General features: G+C 35.7%; 1 protein-coding gene across 16 annotated transcripts in view; it reads right to left on the minus strand.

Moving 5' to 3' along the window:
- Positions 1–23,440, minus strand: part of LRCH3 (leucine rich repeats and calponin homology domain containing 3) — a 128,069-nt gene that overhangs the window by 69,063 nt on the left and 35,566 nt on the right. For all 16 annotated transcript variants that reach the window (XM_053220984.1, XM_053220983.1, XM_053220990.1 and 13 more), the window contains exons 2-5: positions 9,744–9,888; positions 7,650–7,776; positions 4,931–5,036; positions 27–163 (exon numbers count right to left, since the gene is read on the minus strand). In XM_053220984.1, coding sequence (XP_053076959.1) covers positions 27–163; positions 4,931–5,036; positions 7,650–7,776; positions 9,744–9,888 — 515 coding nt within the window. The remainder of the gene's footprint in view (positions 1–26; positions 164–4,930; positions 5,037–7,649; positions 7,777–9,743; positions 9,889–23,440) is intronic.

Consider the following 23,440-nt stretch of genomic DNA (forward strand, 5'->3'; position numbering starts at 1 on the left):
CATCCTTCAAATCCACTATAGTTTACCTGTGCAGGAGGAGACTGTAGTGGATTGTTATCTAGGGTGATCATCTGTAGGTGCCTGAGGTTCCGATAACAAACGGGGATTGTTGTAATTTTATTGCAGGAGAAGTCGAACCGTATCAAAGGCAACTCTGCCAGCTCTGCCGGGTGATAAGATGGGAATGAACAATTAATAATATTTCAAAACTAGGCAAGTTTTTAAAAAAAATTTTTAACATTTATTCATTTTTGAGAGACAGAGAGAGATAGAGTGAGAGTGGGGGAGGGGCAGAGAGAGAGGGAAACACAGAATCCGAAGCAGATTCCAGGCTATGAGCTGTCAGCACAGAGCCTGATGTGGGGCTTGAACCCACGAACTGTGAGATCATGACCCGAGTTGAAGTCAGATGCCTAACCGACCGAGCCACCCAGGCACCCCAAAACTAGACAAGTTTTATGGGAGCTTCTAATTAAATACAGTGAATTTAATGTATTTATCTCCATTCTTTCTTAACAATGAACTGATACTATAAAATGAAATCTAGTTACTTACAGATGGGAATACTAATAAAAAGCAAGCTATGTGACCACTCACAGAACTAAAGAACCAGAGGCTGATACCACAGAAACACAGGCATAACCAAGGAATTAGATGATAATCTGTACAAAAAACAAGTGCCTAAGTCCCCAACCTCAACTCACGTAGCTAGGGCACTACTCCTTTCCAATCACCACAGAAGTCAACAACTTATTCTCTAGTGAAACTGAATCAAAAGGCTTTGAACTCAGGAAGTTTAGGCACAATGGAAAGTCAGGATGATGAGGTGCTCGTTGAAAATGAAGGCTTTAAGAGAAAGTCTTACACAATGATGAGACCTCAGCGCTTTCCTACCCAACCCCAACCCATCCCAGCCCTAGTATCTGAATAATCTCCTTCCCTTATCCATGGGGGATATGTTCCAAGATCCCCAGTGGATGCTGAAACCAGTTAGTACCAAACCCTATATATACCATGATTTTCCCTATATATACCATGATACATACCTGTATATGTATACATGATAAAGATTAATTTATAAATTAGGCACAAGAAATGAACAAGAATAACTAATAATAGAATACTTATAACAATGTAGTGTAATAAAAATTATGTAATTATGGTCTCTCTCTCTCTCTCTCTCTCTGCTAGAAAAAGAGGAAGGAATCAGCCATAGGTACATAAAAAAACTAAGCAAATAAAAAAAAAAGAAATTATTAACTCCAGAAAAACAACAACAATAAAAAATAATAAATGAGATCAGGGTGCCTGGGTGGCTCAGTCAGTTAAGCGTCCAACTTCGGCTCAGGTCATGATCTCGCCGTTCGTGAGTTCTAGCCCCGTGTTGGGCTCTGTGCTGACAGCTCAGACCCTGGAGCCTGCTTCGGATTCTGTATCTCCCTCTCTCTCTGCCCCTCCCCCACTTGTGCTCTGTCTCTCTGTCTGTCTCTCTCAAAAATAAACAAACATTAAAAAATTTTTTTAAAAAATGAAATTAGTACATCAACTGAATTGGCAGGGACCAATATTCATATAGTTATAATAATGTAAATAATAATGCTTTGATCAGAAGTTGTGATAAAACTATACTGGAAAGACAGTAGGAGGGAGGTGAGTTTTTGGAAGATGGTGATAGTGTGTAAGGAAGTGAAATCCTCATCTACCACAATGGGAAGCTCACATTAAATGTCAAAATGGATAAATCGAGCAAAGCTCTTAAAGGCACATCATTTAGAAATATGTCAAAAAATGCCAGTGGAAAGAGTCAAAGGCAGAGAAGGCAGATGCTTCTAAACATTAAAGCTGGGGAGGGGGATAGCTGAGGCAGAGGAATGCTATTATTGATTTTAAACTTTTTTTTTTTTTTGGCATTCGTTTAAATTTTTTTTTAATGTTTTTATTTATGTTTGAAGGAGAGAGAGAGAGAGAGAGAGAGAGAGAGAGAGAGACAGAGCATGAGCAGGGGAGGAACAGAGAGGGAGACAGAGAATCTGAAGCAGGCTCCAGGCTCTGAGCTGTCAGCACAGAGCCCAATTGTTTTTTGGTATTTGGGTTAGCACCTCGTGTTATATGGAAGTGTTGAATCACTATATTTGTACACCTGAAACTAATCTTACACTGTATGTTAATTAAGTGGAATTTATTATTATTTTTTTTAATGTTGGTTTATTTTTAAGAGAGAGAGACAGAGACAGGGCATGAGCAGAAGAGGAGCAGAGAGAGGGGGAAACACAGAATCCAAAGCAGGAGCCAGGCTCCAAGCTGAGCTGTCAGCACAAAGCCCAATGCAGGGCTTGAACTCATGAACCGTGAGATCATTACCTGAGCCAAGTTGGACGCTTAACTGACTGAGCCATCCAGGTGCCCCTAAACTTCTTGAATATTATTTGACTTTCTGAATGATATATTATTTTATAACAATTAAAATTTAAAATCAAAATGGCAATACAACTAAAGACACTAATATCTACCAAATTGTAAAATGTCAGAGACCACCACTTATAATGAACTTCCACACTAACTTCTATAGCTACTGAAATAAAGCTTTCCTGCCATCTCAGTTTAGCTGAATATGCTGAAATTATAAGATAAGCTAATAGAAAACCATTTAAAATTATTTGTGTGACTCACCATTTTCTTGGGAATACACCTTCAAAATCAGATAGAGAAATAAATTAGATGATAAAACTATTAGACCGCAATTGTCATCTAAAACCCCAAATTTTCATTTTCACTAAAATCCCAATGTTTTCATTAAATGATCTTATATGAAGTCAGTATTATTGCGTTAGTAAGCTTTTAAAGATCAACATAGTAGATGAGTCCCACTACATACTACCTACTACTACTCTACTGAGTAGAAGGGTAATCTTGGATTGAAATTTGGGGTTGTAAGGTCTGTGCCATGATTTTGTTCAGCTCTGCTGGGGGCCTTCATTCACATTCCCGAGAGGGTAGAAAGCAGGCCCAAGAGGAAATGAGGAAGGCTCTGAAAATACAAGGTGAAAAGTTTACCAGGCTAAAGCGACTGAGAGGAAAGTTAAGCAGGATTTTGGCTAGTGCGATTACAGTAGGGTGTATAAAAGACTGAAAAATCACTTTCTGAGACATTTTCACATCCATAATGTCAAAGCTACACTAGTATGTTAGAGCTAAAAATCATATTGGGTCATATTGGTGTTAACATTTGGATTCTAGAATGAAGCAAAAGCATCATTAGTCAATTCAATATTTACTATACACTGTAAGTCATGTTTTATAGCAGAACCTAGAGCACCAATGTCACGAAAATACCTTCTAAAGGATAGAGTTAAGGGAAAGTGGATGGGAGTACAGATGACACAAGAGTTGCCATGAGCTGATAACTACTGTAGTTGGATGAATCACTGCTCTCATTTATATATGAAATTGTCCATAATAAAATTAAAGAAATATATACTCTGATCTAATAAAATAATAGTTCTCCCCATTTTCATTTCCTTTTATAAAGCTTTTTCTTTCATGAATTCATATTTTGAAGGCTTGATAAATTATACCTAATTTGTATAATCATTTTTATCACTCAAATACATATACCAGAGCTTACAGTGAGCCTAAGATAACCAGCCTCCCAGTGCAGTCTTTCACTCCATTCATTATTCACTCTAATATCACCTCCAAATGTTCATTAGTCCCTACCTGAATGTTTCCAGGGAAGGATAAAGTAATTAAGTTCAAGTCAAGTCCATTTTAAGTCAGTGCAAAATACAGGAATGTTTTTCATTATGCTAAAATATCTCATTATCAGAAACATGATATATTTCTCTCAAGTAGTTATGCTTACTGAAACTTCCAGGGAACCTACCCTGAGTTGCTACTTAATTCTGACTAGATCTAAAAATACAATCACTGGTTTATAGTTATTAGAATTTTTCACTGCAGAATCTTTTATTTTTTTAATTTTTATTTTATTTTTTAATGTTTGTTTATTTTTGAGAGACAGAGCATGCACAAGCAGGGGAGGGACAGAGAGACAGAGAATCCCAAGCAGGTTTTGCACTGTCAGTGCAGAGCCTAACTCGAGGCTCAAACCCACAAACCACAAGATGGTGACCTGAACCAAAACCAAGAATCAGCTGCTTAACCAACTGAGCCACCTGCGCACCCCTGAAGAATCTAACTTTTAAAAGTCAGACTGGGTGGCTTAGTCAGTTAAGCAACTGACTATTGATTTCGGCTCAGGTCATGATCTCATGTTTGTGAGTTCGAGCACCACATCAGGCTCTGTGCTGCTAGTGTGGAGTCTGCGGCGAATTCTCTCTTTCCTTTGCTCTCTGCCCCTCCCCTGCACATGCTTATTCTCTCTCTCTCTCTAAAAATAAATAAACTTAAAATCCACAATGAAACATGTAATAACTAAATCATTATATCTTGAACACTGGCTAGATGTTATCTATCTATCTATCCCAAATGTTTATTTATTTAGCTTTGAGAGATAAAAATGTGCATGAGTGGGGGAGGGGCAGAGAGTGAGGGAGGCAAAGAATTCCCAAGCAGGTTCCATGCCGTCAGCACAGAGCCCGACAGGGGGCTCAAACTCATGAACTGTGAGATGATAACCTGAGCTGAAATCAAGAGTCAGATGCTTAACTGAGCCACCCAGGTGCCCCTGCTGTAACTCTTACATATTTTTGTCTTGTACTTATCAGCTCTGAGAGATCTTTAATATAAAAAGACAAATAACAATAAAACAATTATTTCGGGACACCTGGCTGGCTCAGTCAGTAGAGCATGCAACTCTTGATCTCGGAGTTGTAAGTTTGAGCCCCATGTTGGATGTAGAGATTACTTAAAAACAAAATCTTTAAAAATAAATAAGTAAAAATAAAACAATTATTTCACCATTTCTTACCTTCAGGCAAACGTAATAAGTGATTTCTTCTGACGTTAAGGTCTCTTAGGGCCTCCAAATTACCAACTTGGGAAGGTATTGTTTGAATTTCATTGCAGCTCACATCCTATTTCAAAAAGATATAAAGTAAAGAATTTTTCTAATATTACAAATTTGTCTGCTTTAAACCATCTGTAAAATGAGGTTAGATAAAGATAATACCTATGGTCTGTCTTAACTAAAAAAAATTATGATTCTATGTCCAAGAATAAATCCATAGTTTGTACTAGCATTTAATTTTAAAAACTTATAGGCTTCTGATTTTATAGATATTATATGAATCTACATTAATTTTATGAGAACAAAAATTAAATGACTTAAGATGTGGACAGGAAGCTTAGTATCAGATCAAATGAAAATTCTAGTGAAAAAGTAAATTAGAAAAAAGTATAAAAACATCTATTTAGGACAATATTTTATTAAAAACAATTTTTTTTTACATTTATTTATTTTTGAGAGACAGAGAGAGACAGAGCGCAAGCTGGGGAGGGGCAGAGAGAGAGGGAGACACAGAATCTGAAGCAGCCTCCAGGATCTGAGCCATCAGCACAGAGCCCGATGTGGGGATCGAACTCACGAACCATGAGATCATGACCTGAGCTGAAGTCAGACGCTCAACCGACTGAGCCACCCAGGCGCCCCAATATTTTATTTTATATGTATTTTAATGAGACTGGAAGAAAAAAGCAAAACAATGATAAAAATTATAATGATAAAATTAATTGAAAGGAAATCCTACTTTCAAAATACCAGTTCACCTGCTCAAGAATATAAAAATGCACTGAAGATGACTCAAATCATTCTTTATGAAACTGAAAGTGAGGGGAAAATAGTAAAGAACACATAACTCATAGGCTATGGAAAAAATAGATACTGCCCTATTGGCATTTGATCAAGTTGGTACCAAGACATGTATTATGTAAGCCTTCTGGTATCTTGGTCAACAGTTTGATAACACAGATTCTGAAAAGTGGCTGACTACAGATTCCAAGACTGACAAATTCAGAATTCCATAACTCGGAGACAAGCCACGAAAATGTACAAATACATGGGGAACAGTAGGAAGTTGTCTAGGTTAATAAAAGCTCCAAGATGCCATATTAACACTTAAAACTCCTCTAGTATATGAGTAAAAAGAAAATATTAATAGACTTAACTATTAGAAAAGACCACTTGCCAAAAACTTCAAACATTATTTTAAAATTTTCCCATAATATTCTTAGAGAAAATAATATTATTTTTACTTTTCCTACCAATTAATGACTGAAGTAGAATCAGTAGCTGTATTTTTTATTCCAATGCTCTGAGCAGCAAAGTTAAAAGGAAAGAGGTTGAAAGGATAGGGAAAATTGAGCCGAGCCAGAAGACAACAGTAATTTATAATATTTCTCTTGAAAAATGTGTATCTTGAAAGATAGAGGTTTACTCTCACTTAAAAATGAAGGGAAACAGGGGAGCCTGGCTGGTTCAGTCAGAGGAGCATGAGACTCTTGATCTCAGGGTCATGAGTTCAAGCCCCACATTGGGTGTACAGATTACTAAAAAAATAAAATAAAATAAACTTAAATAAAAGGGGGAAATAAAAGAAAGAAGCAATAGATGTTGTAAGAACAGGTTCCACTGAGTGGGAATCAAGAGCTTATTAAAAAAAAATTATTTTAATAAAATAAAAAAAATAACCAGGTTCTGAATAAACAAACATACATTTTTGACTTTATTTCCTAGATCTAACTGCCTCTAAATAAATAGTAGTCTAGTATCTCGACTCCAGATTTAACATATTTGTGAATTTTTACATGTGATTGTTTACATTCATAATCCACCTGAAAAAAAGAGAGAGCTACTGTGTGGTCCAGTTAAATTATACATGTATTTTTTGTTCATGATGTCTATCTTTGTTAATAAACCTACATGGAATGATCCTCCCAAATCTCAATGGACATAACTGTATTGGACCATTTCAGAAATATGAAACGTGGGCTCTGGAGTTAAGGTAGATTGGTTTAAAATTCTACCTCAGTTATGGAACCTTGGGCAAATTACTTAACCTATCTAAGTGCTAGTTTCTTCAGCTGTAATAAGATGATAAATATTATACCTAATTCATAATGTTACTATGGTGATTAAATGGGAAAAGTCTCATTCCCATGCCCAGGACATAAGTACTAAAGAGTAACAAGGAGTGGTTCATCAAAGTTAAGCTTCTTAGAAAACAGAAGGCAGTAAAGAATAGCTTACTTTAGAGAGGGAGCTAGGTGCTAGAGATAGCATGTAAGGCAAAAAAAATAAGCCTGATCTTTGCAGTGCCCAGTCCCCGAGAGGGGCTCACCCCAAATCAGAACACTGACGCTATTGAGATTTAATGTAAAAATCTAAATGCATTGTTAACTTATATCTCAAAAGCTTATTAGCATAGAAATCACTTAATATTGGTTAGAGTTTAATTCTGATGACTTTGTCCCATTCCCCGTGGGCCTATTAGACTTGTACTTTCAGTTCTTGCTTAACTCTGTGCTGAAGCATTTCAGTACTGATCAACCAGCAAAACTTCACTATTGATACCTGGAAAAACTCAAAAAGACACCTTAATATTGAATCTTTCCTTACTACAAAACAGAATATGGTATGACTATAGATACACATACATGTGGAGCAATAAAAAAGTAAAATATTAACTTACAAGTTCTGTTAAATGTCTCAGATGTCCAATTTCCTCTGGAAGTGACACCAATTTGTTATTACTAGCAATTAACACTTTCAATGGTAAATTACACAAATGTACTGGCAATGTTGACAGCTGGTTCCGACTAAATGGGTAAGTAGAAGAAGAAAATAATTAGAACCCACCATTCAAGAAAAAAATTTTCATCTTTCCCATCCTATACTCAGTAAAGTGACAACATTAAGTCATGGAAGGAGCAAACAGGGTATTAGATTTGGGTTCTAGCCTCCATTTCCTCACCTATCAGCTTTGTGGTTTTAGGCATGATATTTAACTTATCTGCTTTTTATAGATTCCTCATCTGTAAATTGAGGATTTTAATCCTTATCTACCACCTATCCTACAGGGCCCTGTACCATAAAACTCCTTTCTATAATGATGTGCTACATAAACACATATTATTACTTTATTCAAGTTAATTTTATGTAAGATAAAGTAATTTAAAAATACGGTAGGGGGACCTGGGTGGCTCAGTCAGTTAAGTGTCTGACCCTTGATTTTGGATCAGATCATGATCTTATGGTTGGTGAGATCAAGCTCCACATCAGGCTCTGCACTGAGTATGGAGCCTGCTTGGGATTCACTCCCCCCACTCTCCCACCTCTCAAAATAAATAAACAAACATTAAAAAAAAATAAGGTAGTGGCACCTGGGTGGCTCAGTCGGTTAAGCGTCCGACTTCAGCTCAGGTCATGATCTCGCAGTTCTTGAGTTCGAGCCCCGTCAGCTGTGCTGACAGCTCAGAGCCTGGAGCCTGCTTCAGATTCTGCGTCTCCCTCTCTCTCTGCCCCTCCCCTGCTCATGCTTTGTCTCTGTCTCTCTCAAATATTAAATAAATATTAAATGAACATTAAAAAAAAGGATAGATGACTATCATCCTCTCCCCTTCCTTCTAAAAAAGGGTTATAAACATAAAAGTAGTTGTAATCAATCTACTTCTCTCATCATTACATACATTATAATCAAATGTACATAAATCAAATATAGTTCTATAGTTCTATATATTTCAAATATATCATGTCAGCTGAAGTACAGAAATCTTTTATTTATATAAAAATATGCAAATCAGAGCTAAAAGTACACATCTATCATTAGGATAAAAGTAAATTAAAATATTACTTTTATAGATTTAACTTTTTACTCTCTAGGGTCAATTGGCCCCATTTTCAAAATCTTTTGCTGATTTTACTAGCATAGATCATCAGCCTTTAAAACTTTTTAAATAACTCTATTTCTAGACATTTATCTTAAGGAAAGAGAAAAATAAACATTTACATATCAGAGCCTCTGTTAATACTACTTTTAGCATGGCAAAAAACTGAAATAAACTAAATATCCAAGAGGGAAAATGAGTTTTAGAAGTATATAAACTATACAATAAAATGTTTACATATAAAAATATTTCCTGAGTATTTCATGACGAGGGGAAAAACTCACTTAAAAATTTGACTAAAAGCCTGGAGAAAAAGGAAAATATCACCTATAATTAAAAAACTCAGATACAACATTTTGATGAATATCTTTTATACCTCTCTACATTTTCTCATTTTCTCCAATGAACATTTATAACTTTTATAATGAAAAAAAAAGTCTTCTAAGATATAAAAAAATGGAAATGAGTCAAATAAATGCATTTACACATTCAGAACTCAGTACACAAAAATAAATAATCACAAGAATGAAAGTACTTTCAGACCTACTATCCTCATTTGATAAAGCTTATTTGAAAATCTAACTGGAGAACCACAGTCATAAGACTGTTGCAATCCTATCAGACTAATGACATTTATAGTTACAAAGCTAAAGACAAAGGGAGAAACAAGGAGGACATAGGAAATATTGTTAATTCAGCCTAAGAACATGTATTGATACTGCAGATATGAACAGATAATATAAATTTTAGTGAAAGCCAAGAGAGAACTGAAAAGACCACATGAAACCAAAAATCAAAAAAGAAGAAGAAAAAAGGAGGAGGAGGAGGAAGAGGAGGAGGAGGAAGAGGAGGAGAAGAAAAAGAAGAAGAAACAACAACAACAAAAACAACATCCTTACCTAATATTTAAGAATGTTAGAGCTTGTAGGTTTAGAATTGCTTCTGGTATATACCGAATACAATTTTGGTATAAGTTGAGATTCTCAAGAGAAACGAAATGACATGCTTCTATGGGAATTTCTGAGAGGCGATTTCGTGACAGATCTGAAAGAAAAATAATGTATATTACTTTACATGGAACTTATTTTATTGAAATGTTAATAAATGGAACTTATTTTATTGAAATGTTAGGTAAATAAGCAGGTTTCATAATTGTTTGAATTCCCAAGAGTTCCCACTGTAGAGACTCGTCCAGAGTAAACATTCATATACTTATTAATCTATTGAAAAAAACATTTTAACATATGCCTCTACATCTTTTTGCCGGGAAATACTGATTCTTTTTAAATCTCCACATATACTGAAAAAAATAAAACCATTATTTTTTGCAAGTAACACAAATTCTAAGGCACATCTGCCTACAGTTACACCAAAGATCATACTAAGTATCAAATATCCTAGGAAACAATGGATCCCTAAAATCCACCTTCTCAAAAGCACAGAAACATTCTGAGGTTTTTGGAAAAGCAAAGCAAAACTGAACAAAAAGTACTGCCCTTTTCTTTACAAAGATTATCAGGGTCATGTCAAAAGGATTCAGGAAACATTTTTTGCTCCAACTGGCCAAAGATGAGACAATTTGAGCTTCAATAAGGATAATACTTGCAAAGGACTCAAATCTATCACATATATTGAATAATACTAGTTTATAATGATATCTCTCTCCCACCTCCCACACCAAAAGATAATAGAGAACCAATTCATTATCTTGTAAACTGATTAAGGGGAAAAAATCAAACATTTATCTCACCTTCCCTATATGAACTGTACCACTGAGTAAACCAAACAGATGGAGAGAGGCATCTTTGTGTAAGCGTTCTAGCTATAAATGAAAAGTAATGATAGAATCTAGAATTGGGTATTGGGGCACCTGGGTGGATCAGTTGGTTAAGTGTCCAACTCTTAATTTCAGCTAGGGTCATGACCTCATAGTTTGTGGGATCAAGTCCCCATGTCCGGCTCTTTGTTGACAGTGTGGAGCCTGCTTGGGATTCTCTCTGGCCCTCCCTCTCCTTCTCTTTCAAAAACAAAAACAAAACAAAACAAAACAAAAGTTTAGAATTGTGTATTAACGGCTATCTTGACAAGGGGCGCCTGGGTTGCTCAGTCAGTTGACGTATCTGACTTCAGCTCAGGTCAAGATCTTGCATTTAGAGCGTTCAAGCCCCCCCTCGAGCTCTGTGCTGACAGCTCAGAGCCTGAAGCCTGTTTCAGATTCTGTGTCTCTCTCTCTCTCTCTGCCCCTCCCTCCACTCACACTCTGTCTCTAAAATAAACATTAAAAAAAAAAATTAAAAACAATGACAATCAGAAGTTGTATGCCTCCCTGTAGAAGAAGAGAACATCATTTATGGTCTTGCCAGAAGGACAGAACCTGCGTCTAATCAAGCGTTTGCAAACTTTCAGGAAGTGCTGAAGACAAAGGAATGTGCTGAAATACAGTCACTCTATCATTATCCATTTAGATTTCGTTAAATATACTGTGAGATTCATTTGCTTACTACTGTTTTTCTCTTCTTCTGCCCAATCTTAAAGTCTCTGTTTGCAATTATTTGGTGAGAATCCTTTACTGAAAGCTTTCCCCAAATGGAGGACCTGAGTTCCTGCATATCCACAAGTATCTTGCTTTCACCATAAACATGTGAATAATACTTGGCTAGGTATAGGCACAGTTCCTTTCTCAGAAATCTGTAGATGTTATTTTACTATCTTCTAAGTTTCCAGTGTCCCCTTGCATAGTCTGGCACATATCTTGATGATTTTTCATTGTAAACAGCTTGGTTTTTTTTGTGACCCCATCATCTTCAACACTCTGGTCTGGAACTCAACCTTTCTTCAAATCAGAGAAATGCTCTCCTATTATACATTTAGTTGTTGCATCTCCTCCATTTGCTGTTTCTCTTTCTCTCTCTCTCTTTTTTATTTACTTACCTACCTACTTACTTACTTACTTATTTATTTTTCTGTTTTGGTATACTCTTCTACTTAATGTTCCAGACCAGGAATTTAAGTCTCAACAATAATCATCCTTTCCACAAATTAATACATAAAAAAGCTCCCCCCTTTTCTTCATTTTCTTTTATGCTATTAGAAGCAAGTCACTTTGTTTCTCCTGAAAATCTAGGATAATTTATCTTGTTTTGCCTATTAAATCTGTCATCTATCACTTCCAATTTCTATTTCTGTTCTATTTCACTGAAGTCACTTGTTCTTGATGCAATCCTTGTTCATCCTACCTCTGGCTGCTTAAGTTCCTTCAAGTGAATTACTTTCCTTTGCTAATTCATGGCTTGCCTCATCCTTGGAGCTCAGATCAAGCTGCCAGAGAACCCTGAATGGTAGTTAACACGAAGACTGAGGAAGCAATCTCTACAATGCACCAGAAGCTTCCACTCAGAGGCACAACTCTTACTGAAAACTCAAAAATTGTGATAGTTGCTCCATAGGCTTTTGCCTCTTGTTTTCATTTCGGTCACAGTATGTTCCCCAAACTTACATATTCCCTCCAGGCCACACCAGCCTGCAAGCCTCAGAGCTGCTTACTCTGAAGTTGGGAAACAGATCACCATCTTGCCAAAATGCCTCCCCATATTGTATTCATTAGGAGAAAGTCAAAGACTCGGTTAATTTAAGACTAAAAATTTCCTACAGAATCACACTGTAAACAACCTCTTTCTTACTAAATGCAACAAGAATTATTTTTTATCAATTCCTGTTTAAATTTTATTAGTATAATTCTAAAAGTTGAAGAAAAGAGAGGCACCTGGCTGACTCAGTGGGAAGAGCATGTGGCTCTTGATCTTGGCGTCATGAGTTCAAGCCCCATGTTGGGTGTAGAAATTAGTTAAATAAACTTTTAAAAGAAGTCGAAGAAATGAAAGAAATTAATCTCATTTAAATTTTACTTAAATTTAACCTTATTTAAATTTAACCCTCTAAAATGACAATTCCAGGCAACAAAGCAGGGACTACTGAAAGTCAGTTTGCCTAATATGTGTATTACAGAGTTAAATTACTTAAAATCCAGGAAAATGAAACAAACCACTTCTTTTTTTTTTTGTCGTCCCCAAACTAGGGAGGGGAAAAAAATAACAGCAAGATATACACTAGGCTTAGATGCATCTCAATAATTTTTTTAATATTTAGCAAATTTAAAGCTACCCAGCCGCCTGCTCAGCCCACCGACTGAGCCACCTAGGAGCCCTTGAATTAAGGATTCTTATAACGTCTTCCAATTAAACTGTATTTTTATTTCAATTTGGGAAGATAAGTAGCTTCTTCCTTATGTTAACTGAGTAAATTCACGAAAGAGTCGTTTAGGTCATTGATCATATTATGGAAAATATTGCAAAGTACTAATGGTTTATAAAAAATATTTTTTGTCATACTCTCTCAAGAAAGAAATAATTTTATAGTCAAAGAAATGTGTTTTAAAATGACTTCAAAAAACAACCTTCAGGGGGCACCTGGGTGGCTCAGGTCAAGTGTCTGACTTCGGCTCAGGTCATGATCTCATAGTTCGTGAGTTCGAACCCCATGTCAGGCTCTGTGCTGACAGCTCGGAGTCTAAAGCCTGCTTTGGATTCTGTGTCTCCCTCTCTGCCTCTCTCCTGCTCATGCTCTGTCTCTCTCTCACACACACAAAAACAAATAAACATCAATAATAAAAAATAAAAAACGTTCATTTTAAAAAAACTATGGATATGTATTATTCTTAAAACTCTTTCTGGTTATAAAAGCAATGATGTTAAGCTTCATACATGCAGAAGACAGCATAAAACATACATATTTTCCAATAAATAAGATATTGCCGGTACCCTAAAGCCCCAGTGGAGCTCTTTCTAATCATAACCCTTTCCCTCTCCAAAAGAGAAGCCAATCTACTGATTTTAGTGATAATCATTTCCTTGACAATTTTAACCCTTCATCATTTTTAGTATTAGTTTCCTATCGTTGCTGTAACAAATTCAGGGGCTTAAAACAACACAAGTTCATTATTGTATGTTTCTGGAAGTCAGAAGTCTGAAATAAGTCTCAATGGTAGACTAAAACCAAGATGTATTGGCAGGGCTGCATTCCTTCTGGAGCTTTTAGGGGAGAATCTATTTCCTTCTCTCTTCCAGCTTCTAGAGACGATCCACATTCCTTGGCTGATAGTTCCATTCCTCCATCTTCAAGCCAGCGATGTCAGGTAGAGGCCTGATGCTGCCCTCTCTGGGTCTCCTTCCGCTTTTAAGGATCCCATAACATGTTAAGGATCCTGCGCATCTCTCCTTGCTCCCCCAATAATCCAGGATAATCTTATTTTAATGACTACTGATTAGCGCCTTAATTCCCCTTTGCCATGTAACCTAACATATTCATAGGTTAGGATGTAAACATTTTTAGGGGGCCATAATTCTGCCTACCATATCTATGAACTTTTTAAAAGGAGAAGCATACTGCATGTGTATTTTTTTGTGTGTGTGTGACCTTCATTCAACATTTGAGATTTGATGAGGGTAAAAGCAGGAAAATGATCACCTTTAGCCAAGAAGGCTGACCTACAGCCTGCACAGTTTTGATAAGAATCAAATACTGCTCGTTGCTATATTCTTAAAGGATCTCATGACTGTCTGTACATCTCACAGATAGTTAATATTGAGCTGAACGATAAGCACCAGAGAAATCTTGCAAAAGTACTTTTATAAGTAGAAATTCAAAGAAGATATTTATTATCTAATACTCCCTGCATACTCCCTGACCCTTGAACACTAAGCATATAACCACCAGGTTCATATAGCAAAAGTGTAGCTCTTTCTGCCCGTGGGCCCTGTCCCCACACTATAATAGAAGCACCTTTTTGCACTGAGAATGTCTCAAGAATTCTTTCTTGACCATTTGCTCATGGCCCCACATCAGGATTCACTAATGTAAACTGTATCCTTCATTTCACTGTCCTTCATAGCTTTCTACTATATGAACATGCCACAATTTATTTATTTATTCTACTACTGATGAACATTTCAATTACATACTGATCTAGATAAATATCTAGGAGTGAAGTGCTGTGTAATAAGATATATGGATCTTCAACTTCACAAGAGAATGACAAACTGTTTTCCAAAGTGGTTGTACCAATTTACACATTTACCAGCAATGTGAAAGAGTTCTTGTGGCTTCACATCCTTGCCAATCCTTGTTGTTATGAGATGTTTTAATGTTTATTATGTTTTAAGGATTTTCACACAGTGGCATTTCATTGTGATTTAAATTTTCATTTCCTTGATTATTAATGAGGTACAACAGCTTTTCATATGTTTTTGGTCATCTAGATATCTTTTCTTGTAAAGTCTTTTGGTTTGTTGGAGATCTTTATAAATTCTGAGTATGAATCTGGTATCAATTTATGAAATGTTGCAAATAATTTACCCCACTCTGTGGTTTGAAGTTTCATGGTCTTTGTGGTATCTTTGATGATGGTCTCTAACAGAGTATAATTTTTTATTAATCTTTTCCTTTATGGTTGGTGGTTTTTACAGTTTTAAAAGAAAACCTGCCCTACTCCAAGTTTAAAAAGGTATTTTCTTCTAAAAGTTTTAGAGTTTGACCATCACATTTAATCTACTAGGAATTTATTTTCTAGTATGATGTGAGGTTGGAGGCCAATTTTAATTCTTGCTACAGGGATGCCCATTTATCCCAGTGACGGTTACTGAAAAGACCATCTTCCATCTCATTATTTGCCAGTAACACCTTTGTCATAGATCATGTGTCTGAGGGTTTGTCTGCAGGCTCTCTAATCCACTGCACAACTTGTCCATCTTTATGTCACTATTATTCAATCTTAATTATTATAGCTTTACAATAATTCTTGACATCTAGCGGAGTGACCTATTCCTAAACTGCTAAGGTATTCCTACCACTTTGCAGTTCTTCAAGTATGTCTTGGCTTTCTAGGTCTTTTGCATCTCCTTATAAATTTTAGAATGGGCTTGTTTAATTTCATGAAAGCACTTGTTGAAATTTTTACTAGACTGCACCAAATCCAACATCAATTTGGGAAGAAATAACATCCATGAACATCTTAAATCCACGAACATCTCCACTAATTAATTAAAGCCTTCTTTAATTTGTCATTGAAGTTTTGTGATTTTTCTCAGAAAGGTTTTATACATTGTTTACTTGCTTGATTCCCAGGTTCTTATTATTTTATAAATGATATATATTTTTAAAACTTTGTTTTCTAACCATTAGTTACTAATAAAATTGATTTTTATATATTGATTATGTATCTGGCATTCTTGGTAAACATTTCTTTTAGTTGATGTAATTTCCTTGTAGATTCTTTTGGATAGTTCTAGATCTGTAATTACATGGTTCTATGAATACCAAAAGCTTGCTTTTGCCTTTCTGATATTTATTTATTTACTAACTTCCTTACTGAATTCCCTTACAATGCTGACTAGGACCTCCAGTATAATGTTGAATAAAAGTGGTAATAGAAGGTATTTTGTCTTGCTCCTAATTTCAAAGATTTTCAGTAGATATCCCTTATCAGATTAAGGAAATTCCTTTCTATTCCTAGCTTACTAAGAGTTTTTATAAGTAACAAATGTTGAATTTTCATCAATCTCTTTTCCTTCATCTATTGAGATGATCATAGGATTTTTATCTTTTCTTCTATTAATATGGAATTAATTTTACTCCTTTATTTCACTGTTCTTTTATTCCATTAGGGTAGACCTGATTTCTGTCCTTCTCATTAAAATTTTATTCCATTAATGTGAAATTAGATTGGCTTTTGAACATTAATTCTTGCATTGCAGAGATAAACTCAATTTAGTCTTTTTTATTTTATCCTTTTTATTAATTTAATAATACTTATTAATTTATAATAAAGGTGTTTTATCCTCTTTATTAACTGGACTCAGTTCATTAATATTTGGTTTAAGATTTTTGCATATATAATCATAAATACTCATAATAACACTCTGGAGCATTTATTTTCTCATACTAAGTTTTTAATTTAATGTTCATTTTCGAGAGAGAGGGAAAGTGTGCATGCATGGGGGAGGGGCAGAGAGAGGGGAAATGGAGGAGGCAAAGCAAACTGCAGCCAGCGTGATGTGGGGCTCGAATCCATGCACTACAAGATCATGACCTGAGCCAAAGTCAGATGCTTAACCAGCTGAGCCACCAAGGCGCCCTCTCATACTAACTTTGTCAAGGTTTGATATCCAGGTTGTCTGGTCTCATAAAATTTAGTTTGGGAATAGTCCCTCCTTTTCATTGACTAAAAGCGTTTACATAGGTTTCAAATTCTTTTTCTTTTTCCTTTTTTTTTTTTAAGTAATCTCTTAAAAAAATCTCAAACTCATGACCTCAAGATACAAGAGTTGGCACACTCTACCAACTAAGCAGGCCAGGCACCCCTCAAATTATTTCCTTTTAAGAAGCTTGTTAGAATTTATTCATAGAACTATATGGCCCTACAGTTTTCCTTAAAAGAAAGGCCCTACAGTTTTCCTTAAAAGTCTTAAGAGAGGGGTGGCCTGGGTGGCTCAGTCGGTTAAGCATCCGACTTCGGCTCAGGTCACAATCTCGCGGTCCGTGAGTTCGAGCCCCCCATCAGGCTCTGGGCTGATGGCTCGGAGCCTGGAGCGTGCTTCCAATTCTGTGCCTCCCTCTCTCTCTGCCCCTCCCCCGTTCATGCTCTATCTCTCTCTGTCTCAAAAATAAATAAACGTTAAAAAAAAAAAAAGTCCTAAGACTTTTCACAACTGACTGAATGTCTTTAATACTTCCAGGACTATTTAGATTTTATAAATCTTCTTGAATCAGTTTTAAGTTATTAGAATCTAGGAGTTTCCTATTTTCATCAGAATTTTCTATTTCATTAGCAAAAAGTTATTTATAATATCCTCTTTTCTTTTTTTAAATGTTTATAGCATCTGCAGGAATGTCTTCTATTTTCCTTTCTGACTTTGGATTTTGTACCTTCTTTCTTGATCAATCTCACCAATGATTTGAAAACATCATTAGTGTTTTCAAAGTATCAACTTTGGCTTTGTTAACCCTATTCATTGTATAATTTCTGTATTGATAAAATGTTTCTATCTTTATCACTTTGTTATTTGGAGTAGGGGTTGTGCTATTCTTTTCTTAATTTATTGAGATGGATGCTTAGCCTATTAATTTTTAGATAGTTCTTTTCAAATATATACATTTAAACCTATATATAAAATTCCCTTCAAGTGCTGCTTTAGCTGAATCTCATGAGAATATATATTTTATTAGGATATTAGATTAGAAAATATTTTCTATAATTTCCATTATGATTTCTTCTTTGTCTCATTCTGTTAGAAATGTATTCCTTAATTTCTAAACCTGTAAGGATACTCTAATGATCTTTTTGTTGATTTCTAACAACATCATTATGGTAAGTTATTATGTTATTTCAATCCTTTGCTATTTCTTTGCATTTTCTCTATGGATCAGCATATGGTCCATTTTTATAAATATTCTATGTGAGTCTGAAAATAATGTGTATTCTACATTGGACATAATGTTCTACTTATATCTATTAGGTCCTATTTGTTTGGTTGCATTGTTCAAGGCTCATCTTTACTTTTTTTGGTCAGTGTTTGTATCAACTGCTGAGAGGGGCATATTATAGTCTTCAGTTACTACTGATATCTTGTCTATTTCTCTGTAATTCTTTAAACTTTTCTTGATATATTTAGGGGTTTTGTTATTAGGTTCCTACAAAGTTTTAAATTATCAAATCTTTCTGGTAAATCAAATTTTTATAACTGTTAAGTTACCTCTTTTATTCCTAGTACCGTTCTTGCTTTGAAATCTTTCATTTGGTTGGTTTGGTGGACTGCCTTTAACGTGACTCCCATTGTTTATGCCCTTGTATAATACTCCATCCACTTGAGTGTGGGTGGGGCTTCATAAGTAACCAATACACAGTTGACCCTTGCACGGTGTGGGGGTTAGGAACACCAAGCCCCGCCCCCCCACCAGAGTTGAAAACCAGGTATAACTTTTGACTCCCTCAAAATTTAACTGCTAACAGCCTACTGTTACCAGAAGCCTTACCTGTAGTATAGTCAATTAACACAAATGTTTATGTTGTATTATATATTGTATTCTTGCAATAAAGTAAGTTAGAGAAAAGAAAACGTTAGGAAAATCATAAGGAAAATACACTTATAGTATCATACTATAAAAAAAATCTGTAGGGGGGCACGTAGATGGCTCAGTCAGTTAAGCATCTGTTGATTTCGGCTCGGGTCATGATCTCATGGTTTGTGAATTAAAGCCTCACATGACAGGTACTAACAGCGCAGAGCCTGATTGAAATTCTCTCTCTCTCTCTCTCTCTCTCTCTCTCTCTCTCTCTAACAGCACAGAGCCTGATTGAATTCTCTCTCTCTCTCTCTCTCTCTCTCTCTCTCTGTTTTTCTCTCTGCCCCTCCTCCACTAGTGCTCACTCTCACTCTTTCAAAGATAAGTAAATACATTAAAAAAAAATCTGTGTAAGTGGATCTATGCAATTCAAACCCATATTGTTAAAAATCAACTGTACTGGGGCACCTGGGTGGCTCAGTTGGTTAAGCATCTGACTTCACCTCAGGTCATGATTTCATGGTTTGTGAGTTCAAGCCACCTGTCAAGCTTTGCGCTGACAGCTCAGCCTGGAGCCTACTTCAGGTTCTGTGTCTCCTTCTCTCTCTGCCCCTCCCCTACTCATGCTCTGTCTCTCTCTCAAAAAATATATAAACATAAAAAAAAATCTTTCTGGGGTGCCTGGGTGGCTCAGTTGGTTAAGCATCTGACTTCAGCTCAGGTCATGATATCATAGTTCACGAGTTGAGCCCCACATAGGGTTCTGTGCTGATAGCTCAGAGCCTGGAGCCTGCTTCAGATTCTGTCTCCCTCTCTGCCGTCTCCTGTTCACACTCTGTCTCTCTCTCTTTCTCTCTCTCTCTCAAAAATAAACATTAAAAAATTTTAAACATGCTTTAAAAAATAATCTTAAAAAAAATCAACTATACTTCATTGGTTAGACTTGCCTTTAATTCACAGAATAGTGCAAAGGTGATGATGTCTTTCCTGTGGGTATATCTGTCTCTGTTGCCAGCTTTGAAGAGGCAAGCTAGCATGAATTCTACCAATGAAAGGAAACAAATTCTGCCAATAGCCTGAAGGAGCCTGGAAGCAGGCCCTTCCCCAGTCAAGCCTCCAGATGAGAACTCAGCCCTAATCAACACCTTGATTGAAGCCCTGCTGCAGATCTAGCTATGCTGTGCCTGGACTCCTGATCCAAACTAACCATTAAGTTCCTGAAGCTGCTAAGTTTGTGATGATTTGTTATATAGCATGGAAAACTAATAGTTAATATATCCATAGAATATCTTTTTCTTTAAAAAAAAATTACTTATTTTCAGAGAGTGAGTGAGCAGGGTAGGGGCAGAGAGAGAGGGAGAGAGAGAATACCAAGCAGGCTCCAGACCCAGAGTGGAGCCTGACATGGGGCTTGATCCCACGACCCTGACATCATGACCTGAGCTGAAATCAAGAGCCGGGCATTTAACTGACTGAGCTACCCAGGCACCCCAACAGAGTATCTTTTTCCTATTCTTTAATTTCAACCCTTATGGATCATTATGTTTTAAATATGTTTCTTGGGGCATTTGGGGTGGCTCAGTTGGTTAAGCTGGTCTGGCTCTTGGTTTTGGCTCAGGTCATGATCTCACGGTTCATGAGATCAAATCCCACATCAGTACAGAGCCTGCTTGGGATTCTTTCTCTGTCCCTCTCTCTCTGCCCCTCCCCCACTCATTCTCTTCTCTCTCTCAAAATAAACTTAAAAATTTTTGAATATGTTTCTTATAAACAGCACACAGATTTTGCTTTCTTTTTATTGCCTGACAATCTTTACGTTTTAACTGAAAGACACTATATTTAACATAATTACCCAATGTATCTGGATTTTTAAAAGGGTCATGTTATTTCTGAGATGTAGCCCTTGATTAATCATTAAAGTTCAAACTAGCAAAATACGAATACAAAATTTAACCACATTTGACTTAGTGACTAATGTAGGAAAATCTCATTTATAGGCAGTGTCCTGAGTCTGTATATAAACCAAATGCTTCAAAATTACCTCATGTTTTTCTGTAGAGGGAAAAAAGATTTCTTAGCTTTGAGAACTATCTTTATACAATAATGCCAAAGAAATGCTAATATCTGCAAATATATTGCTTTTCCAATTATTTTCTATTTCATGATGGAAATGCTTTTGTCTATCCAGCTGCCTAAGTCAGGATTCTGGAATCATACTTTTTCTTTTTCCCAATCTAATCCTATCAACAAACACTATCAGTTTCTTGATCCAAATGTGTCTTAAATCCATCCATTTCTGCTTATCACGTTTGTCACTGCCTCTTAAAATTAATCTAAGAATCAAATAAAACAGTGCATGGAAAATTACTTCATATACTATAAAACACAAAAAGGCATACATAAATCCAGCTTCCTTGGGTTGAGAGCAACACAGTACAAAAAAAATAACCAAACTCCCCAAATTATATGGAATTGTAGTAGGCAAGAAAATGTAACAGAGTACAATACAATGATTTATTACCTTTGGTCACCAAAAAGAAGTCATGTTGCATTTAATATACCCTACTTTTAAAAGAAAAGTTTTATTTAAAAGAAAACATTTGTTTAATGATTTACATTAAAATGTTTAAAACAATTTCCTTATCTTTCAGTGAGGTTAAATAAGCACAAAGGTTACTGTATCTTTGCGTCACTAGAGTAAGCTTTTGATTTCACACATACACAGTTATTGTCACACAAGCCTCCTAAGCTTCCATCTCTGTGTCTCCATAGTCAATCCTAGGTTATTTTCAAGACTGCAAACTCAACTGATATTTGCCAAGTATTGTGAAAAGTCACAAACTGGATAATAAACAATGTTGCAATTAAGCTATTAAGTTACTTCTATGTATCATATCCTGAATGCGGCCTTGGTCTTTCACCAGCCATTATCTTTTCTTCTAACACTTGTGACATGAGCCAACAACTATACCACTCTTTGGCACAGCCCTTGGATGTATTATTCAGTTGAGCAAAGCATAAAAAGCCTATTTTGGCCTGATAAAAATATAAGAAAATGTTTGGCGTAAGGGATAAATCATGGAAGTTTCAATTAACTAAAATAAATGTTTCAAGTGAAAAATGTTCTAAGGCAGAGTGCCTGGGTGGCTCAATTGGTTAAGTGTCTGACTTTGGCTCAGGTCAAGATCTCCCAGTCTGTGAGTTTGAGCCCCATGTCGGGCTCTGTTCTGACAGCTCAGGCCTGGAGCCTGCTTTGGATTCTGTGTCTCCCTCTCTCTCTCTCAAAAACAAATAAACATTAAAAAATTAAAAAGAAAGAAAGAAAGAAAGAAAGCTGTTCTAAGGCATATCATTTACAATAAAATGCCTAATTATTTCCCATATTTATAAAAATCTTACCCTCAATGTCAAATTCACCTCAGGGATACTGTAAGTTTTAAAATAATACATTAAAGAAAAAGCCTAAAAAAAATAGTGAAAAGCATCCTCAATATTAATGGAGGGGGTATATAAGAATAATCACTCTAGATTCACACAGCAAATATTTAATGAGCTTCTATGTTATAAGGAGAGGGACTATGTCTGTTTGGTTCAACTCTGTACACCTGGCGCTTAGTGGTGCCATCGCACATAGTAGGGTGCTCAATAAAATATTCATTCAAAAAACAAGCAAATAATGGATAAAACAAAAATTGTTGACTTAGAAATGGGTAGGAATCCTGTCCTCCCCATCTACAGAACTTCAGTTATAGTAAGATTACAACATAATTAATAGCAAAAAAAAAGCCCAAATCACAATTTTATCTTTACAATTTTTGTTTTAAGAAGTATTATATAACCTGGATTGAAAATAATTTACTTATAAACAAGTAAGTACTTACATAATGAATCAAATCCAACTACTGAGGGAAAAAACTATTATGTGTATCAAACTACAGATAATTTTTAAAAAGTTGAGGTAGGTTACAACTGTAAAAGAGTGCTTTACGTATATAAAATAGTAACATTGGACCTTTGTTCCATTCTCAAAAACAAAATATTCTTACATGTGATATTCCCCTTCCTATTAATAAAAATTATATGCGCATTGATTTACAGTCCTATTTGCTACAAGGGCTCACAGATTATAATGAAAATCTATTATGACCCAGCTTTGATTATGAGAACTCGTGTATTCTCTTTTGATATGCCATCTTCAATTACTTGAGCATTTCCTCATATTCTAGCAAAACAAGATGTTCTGGGTTTACCTTGCAACGTTCCATGTTCCAGTTCTGGGGCAACTATTTATCCTTCTGGTGTAACAGAAATTTCTGTGGCAAGTTAGATTTGGAGACAGAAGGGAAAGCCACCAACCCCTAGGAAAGTTTCAGAATAAATGATTGCTGTTTTTGTTTTGTTTTGTTTTGTAAGCCACTAAGATTTGTAGTGGTCTGTTACACAGCAATAAACAAGCAAAACAGAAACTAGTACCTGGAAC

This window comes from Acinonyx jubatus, chromosome C2 (assembly GCF_027475565.1).
Source record: "Acinonyx jubatus isolate Ajub_Pintada_27869175 chromosome C2, VMU_Ajub_asm_v1.0, whole genome shotgun sequence".
NCBI lineage: Eukaryota > Metazoa > Chordata > Mammalia > Carnivora > Felidae > Acinonyx > Acinonyx jubatus.